The sequence below is a fragment of the Aristolochia californica genome, unplaced genomic scaffold (assembly GCF_029961685.1).
Source record: "Aristolochia californica isolate CCGP_79_NKW_82.1479 unplaced genomic scaffold, dmAriCali1.0.hap1 SCAF_6, whole genome shotgun sequence".
Taxonomy (NCBI): Eukaryota; Viridiplantae; Streptophyta; class Magnoliopsida; order Piperales; family Aristolochiaceae; genus Aristolochia; species Aristolochia californica.
Genome location: NW_027182257.1, coordinates 38714825 through 38720887, shown reverse-complemented (window position 1 = coordinate 38720887; position 6063 = coordinate 38714825). Strand labels below are relative to the sequence as shown.

Genomic DNA, 6063 nt, shown 5'->3' with positions numbered 1-6063 from the left:
TAGTGTCCCATCCAAATCCAACTTATTCCAAGCTTAACACCTAATCTCATTATCAATATTTGGAAGAGGGAAAGGATGCTCCATTGAAATCCAACCAACCTTGTCCAAACTCAACTTATTCTTCTATAGAAAAGTTAGATGATTTATAAAAATGTTATTTACTTACAATAATGTCACATTTATATTTCGTCATAAATTTGATAAGAATAAGGAAAATTTCAAATGAACATCAATCATGAATGCATGAGATAAGAAATAAATGTAAAATATTGACCAAATAATGTAATCAGTGTCCAATTGAACCCAAGTCGATTGAGTGCAACCATATGTTGACCCTTGATATGTTAAGGGAGTTATTTATATTTCTAAAAGATGCAAGGAATTATTTATAAAAAATTTTTCAAATTAAGGCAAATGAAATAGGTAGAGCTATAAATTGTGTTGGTTAGACATTCTTTTGCCCAACTACTCTACTTGCAGAGCTAGGATCAAGTGTTCCTCTTGAAAGAACACTTATCATTGATCGATCATACATAATTTTGTATTTACTATGTAAAAAATGCATTGATTGATTAACTAATTGATCAATTAGCCTACAAAAATGTAGTAGTTGGCTTGAGAAAGTTATAAATACCCCACGAAATATACCTTAACATAATTACTGAACATTTATTTGCAAACCTACCACATTCAATGCTATTGTTACTGGAAATTTATTTTAAAATTATATTTGACAAAAAAAAAGAGTTAGAAATCTTGCAAAATCCAACAACTCTCAAATTTCTCCTTACATCATTTTACAATCAAACTCCAAATAAATCTTCATTTGTGCTTCAAAGTAAAAGAAAAGAAGAAATACAAGTTCATGAGATTCTCTTATTCTTCTAACATGACTATATATTGGTATTATTATCATTGGTCGAGAAAATCCTGCCGCAGAGATTAACCGCATACCAAACTCCACTAGGAAGGAACAAGTTATAGTAAAATGTGACAGGCCTTCCAGTGGGCGAGTAGATCTTCACTGTTTCCGGTCTCCAACCATCCCACCCTCTCCTCATCAGATAAACGTAGCAAATCTGATAGCAACATGGCCCACTTATAACAAATGTATCGGTAGAGCACCGCTCGAACGTCCGAGACCATGGATCCTCCAGCTTCGGCGCGTACACCTAATCCATATCCATTAATATGAAATAATTCTCCACCAAAAGCATGTTTGATCTGCCCTTCAACCTAGCCATTAATATCCGAGAGCTAAGAGAGGCGGAGAGGAATACCTGATTGCCGTAGGCGTCGCCGAACGCGATGCTGATTGCATCTCTAGTGTATATCGGGGAAGAACAGCTGGTTCTTATGATTACTGTGTAAGAACAGCCGTATGGATACTGGAGCAATTGAGAAACGATATGATCAATAGATACAAAGAAGAGCATATCTCCTCTAAATATTCAGAATTTGTGGATTTTTTCTAAGGTGTAATTGTTGGAGAAAGAGAAGGAACATCCAAGTCTACCTGGATTTTCTTGATCTCAAGGGATGGAAGCGCTCGAGGTTGTGGATCGGAACGATCTGCTTGCGAGAAGATGAGAAAGCTAAGAAGCGTACCATAGAGCAACAGAAGAACGCTTTGCGCCATTTTACCACCGACCAGAGGAAAACTGATCGACTCTCTCTTACCGTCACTTGCTCTTCGTCCCCGAGTGTGGACGAACGTCTGTGACGATGATCAGGAGCAGCGCTCATCGCTCCACACTGCCAAGCGGCTTTTGCTTTAATTATGGGTAAACGTGGCGGATTTCTCGTTCACATGACTAGCCAACACGGCAGTCCGAGGGTTGCCTAGTTCTAAACCAACTCTGAAAACCTTTCTAGAATTTGGTACCTTATGGTTACTGGCCTAAATTGGTTTATTTCTTTCCTCTGGACCCATAGGGATCTAGAAAGTGTCTCGCACCGTTTTGTTGAATGGTTTAGCAGTTAGGGGTGGCATCGAGCCGAGCCGAGTCGAGCCTGCTTATGTTCGAGTCGAGTTTGATTTAAATATTTCGAGCCGAGCTTCGAGCCGAGCCTCGTCTCGAGCCTAAAATTGTTATCGAGCTTGAGCCCAACAAGTTCGAGCCGAGCTCGAGCCTCAACATACATTTAAAACTTTTCAAAAAATATATATCAAATAAAATATATATAAAATTATGCATACATTTTACACAAAATTGGGCATAACTTATATATATAATATGTGTATAAGATTGGGCATAACCTCTACTTAAAATTGAGCATAATCTATATATATAATACTTGTATAAAAATCGGCATGACCTCTACTTAAAATTGGGCATAATCAATATACATAATACCTGCATAAATACTCCATAAACACTCCATAAAATTGTCTATACATTCCATAAACACTTCATGAAATTATTTATACACTCCATAAAATAATCTAAATACTTCATACACTGCATAACATTATAAATAAACTCCATACAATAATCAAACACAACAAAATTAAATAAAATATTACTATCAATTTACAATCACCCAAATAAAAACTATAAATCCTTTAAATAAAATCCTATTACTATTACAGACTTACTAGAAAATTACAAGAAATATTTTAAATTTTTCTTAGGAAAGTTAAATGGACCTCTTATTGCCTTTTCTAAGGAAATAAATAAAAATTAATAATTAATCTAATATATTATTATACTTATCGATAGATTTTTAATCACATAAAATGTCAAACACAAAATTGCTATGAAAATTGCCTCATACTCAAAGTATTATATCATCAACTGTTAAATAATTATTCAAAATTTTTCTATATGGTTTTCTAACCCATCTTGGCAAGAAAATCTTACTTGGAAAATTATATGATTTTTTAAAAAGAATTTATAATTAGAAAAATATTTTGAAAAAATATGAGGCACTAATGGTCCTATATTTGTATTAAAAATGTATTTTCAACATTTATTGAAAAAACCACTAATAGTCTCTAGAAACGTATTTCTACTAAAATATCTTTTCAATTTATTTAAGAGCCATGAGGAAGGGACAAAGAGTTTTTTTTTTCCTTGTTTATGATATCGCACGTAGGGGTGGTTTTGAATAAATTATATATAAAATTATGCATACATTTTTAAAAAATATAAGGATAGGGGAGGTTCAGGATTGAATTTCAATAATGGATTAAAATACACCAATATTAATATTTTGTACTCCAATTGTTGTCTAGCTTGTTTTGTAATTTTTGAATCTGGCCATAATTTATTATGGCCTCATTAGTGCCCCTAGATAAAAATTTATATTCTAGGAAAAACTAAAAATATTTTTCCTATGATATATATTCCCAAAAAAATCCTTTAAATAAAATCTTATTACTATTAGTGACTTATTAGAAATTTACAGGAAATATTTTAAAATTTTCTTAGGAAAGTTAAATGGACCTTTTATTGTCTCTTATAGGGAAATAAATAAAAATTAATAATCAATCTAATATATTATTATACTTATCGATAAAATTTTAATTAAATAAAATATTAAACACAAAATTGCAATGAAAATTGCTTCATGCTAAAAGTATTACAACATCAACTGTTAAATACTTATTCAAAAATTTTTTATACAGTTTTCTACCCCATCTTGGTACGAAAAATCTTACTTAGAAAATTATATGATTTTTAATAAAAAATTTCAATTAGAAAAATATTTAAAAAAACATGAGACACTAATAGTTTATAGAAAATTATTTCTATAAAATTTATTTTTAATTTTTTCCAAAGGAAATTTTTTTTTTTTATTTTTTTATTTTATGATTTCGCACGTGCGAGATCATCTTCTCGCGATGAAAGGGGAGATTATTTCTCCCCTGCTCTGGTTTTCCACCGACGACGTGGAGGGAAGGGGGTTACGGCACCGGGGAGGACCTATCGTCGGGGATGACGGCTACGACGGAGTCGACGGCGACGGAAACAGAGGCGACGGCGACGGCAAGGAGAGGAAGAAATCGAACTGACGGCCACAGAGGCAGCCGACAAACAGCTACGACAGCGGTAGAGGCGGCGACAATAACCGATGGGAGGGGTCGGCGGTGACGAGGGGGGAGGAAAAAATTTTCCCCCCCTTGCTCTCGCTCCCGCTCCCTCGCTCGCTCGCGATCCCCTTACCGATTCATACCGATCCGACTCAGTTCGAGCCGGCTCGCGAGCCGACGACCCAAACCTAGCTTTTGTCGAGCTCGGCTCGTTAAGGTAAACGAGCCGATTTCGGTGCTTGAGCTCGATAAATGACGAATCGAACCGAGCCGATACCGAGTCGGCTCGTGAACCGGCTCGGTTCGAAGCCACCCCTATTAGCAGCGATCTTAAGTATTAAATAGTTGCTAGTGCCCATGGTTAGAAATTTATATTCAGGAAAAAGTTCGAAATGATTTTCCTAGGAAACACATTTTCAAGAAACCTTTAGATAAAATTCTACAGTGCCTTACTAAGAGATCACATGGAAATTTTAAAAAAATTGTAAGGAAATTAAATGGATATATTAGTGGTTTTTTCAGGGAAATAAATAAAATTTAATAATCAATCTCATACATTACCATATTTATCTGATAATTTTTTAGTAAAATAAAATGTTAAATATAAAATTATTATGAAAATTTTCCTTGTATTATAGCATCAATTGTCAAATACTTGTTAAAAAAAATTCATATGGTTTTCATGCCCATCTTGGTAGGAAAATCTTACTTGAAAAATTATAAGATATTCCTAGTAAGAATTTTTTAGCTAGAAAAGTATTTCTATGAAACATGAGGCACTAATGGTCTCCGAAAACCTATTTCTACTAGAAATGTTTTTCCAACGTTTTCTTAGATAAATGCACTAATAGGGCCAAAAATTTCTTTTGGCATAAAAATGTAAAATTTAATCAAATAATTATTTATAGTGTTCAAAGTGTGTTTAGCGATCTTTCTCTCCGAAAGAGTTTAAAGAGTAAAACGCTACTCTTAGTAAAGGTAAAAAATGAAGTTTGAGGAAGAAAATTTACAATAACTATGATGCCCTTAGGCCTACAAGCTCTCAAAAGGAAAAGACATAAGTAGACATACATAATCTTTTTTAATTACACCCTTGTGTCATCCTTATGAGAAGACCATTAAATTACATCCTTTGCCACCTCCTTAACGTGGGAAAGATATTTACCTTAATACCACCTTGAGATGTCTTCTAACATCATTAACCAAAAGAGGGGTGTCCAAATGAATAGCTCTTCATGCTTGTTGTGTTGAGGTCTCTTGCTGTGTCGAGTGATCCTAATAGATCATTTGGACGACATGTTTTTTAGCATGAACTCATTTCTCACCTTTTTATATGTGTTGCCAGTCAAACCTTGGTTGATTGAACATGTTGCTTGAAATCTTCTTTGGAGCTTTCTAAGCTACAAAACATTCTAAATGTAAAACATTAGTAACATGAGCTATTTTGTTAATATCAAAATTATCTCAACGGGGATCTTGAGGCAAACAGTAATGGTGAATGCATTTGCTATTAGGATGCTCTAGTATTCAACTACTACTAAACAAGGAGTAAATTATTGTCATAAGGACATTGAGTAAAGTATGATGCACTTGACTACTTGATTAGCAGTTGACAACAAAATAAAAAAACACAACACTGCATTCAAATTGAATGTAGTCAGCTACCTAACAAACAGTTGACTACTGACCTCAAGCTATAAAATCCCAAGGCGAATAGCAATTTGTTTTCAACTTCTCACCTTTTCACCTAGTTTTTAGTAGCCAAAAGAGTTCATATAGACGTTCTCCTAGGAAAGAGTCCACTCAAGCCTTCAAAATTTGGTCTCTCAAGCTTCTTATCAATGGAAGAGGAATGACAAAGAAGACAACATAAGGCTTCCAAAGAGAAAGTCATCTTAATGTCATAAAAGCCCTAAACCTAATTGGGTGAAGTCACCAAGCGTAAATTCTGGTTCTGACCCAGCCAAGTGACATTTTTTAGGTAAGGACTCTTGTCACCCTATATTTGCTAACAATTATTTTGCTAA

General features: G+C 34.1%; 1 protein-coding gene across 1 annotated transcript; it reads right to left on the bottom strand.

Moving 5' to 3' along the window:
- Positions 1 to 735: 735 nt before the first annotated feature.
- LOC137935097 (embryo-specific protein ATS3A-like) lies at positions 736 to 1728 on the bottom strand. The gene is made up of 3 exons (XM_068779756.1): positions 1517 to 1728; positions 1281 to 1388; positions 736 to 1172 (listed from the first exon to the last, which is right to left on the bottom strand). Exons 1-3 carry the CDS (start codon positions 1637 to 1639, stop codon positions 894 to 896), a joined length of 510 nt encoding a protein of 169 aa, XP_068635857.1. The 5' UTR covers positions 1640 to 1728; the 3' UTR covers positions 736 to 893.
- Between the last annotated feature and the right edge of the window lie 4335 nt (positions 1729 to 6063).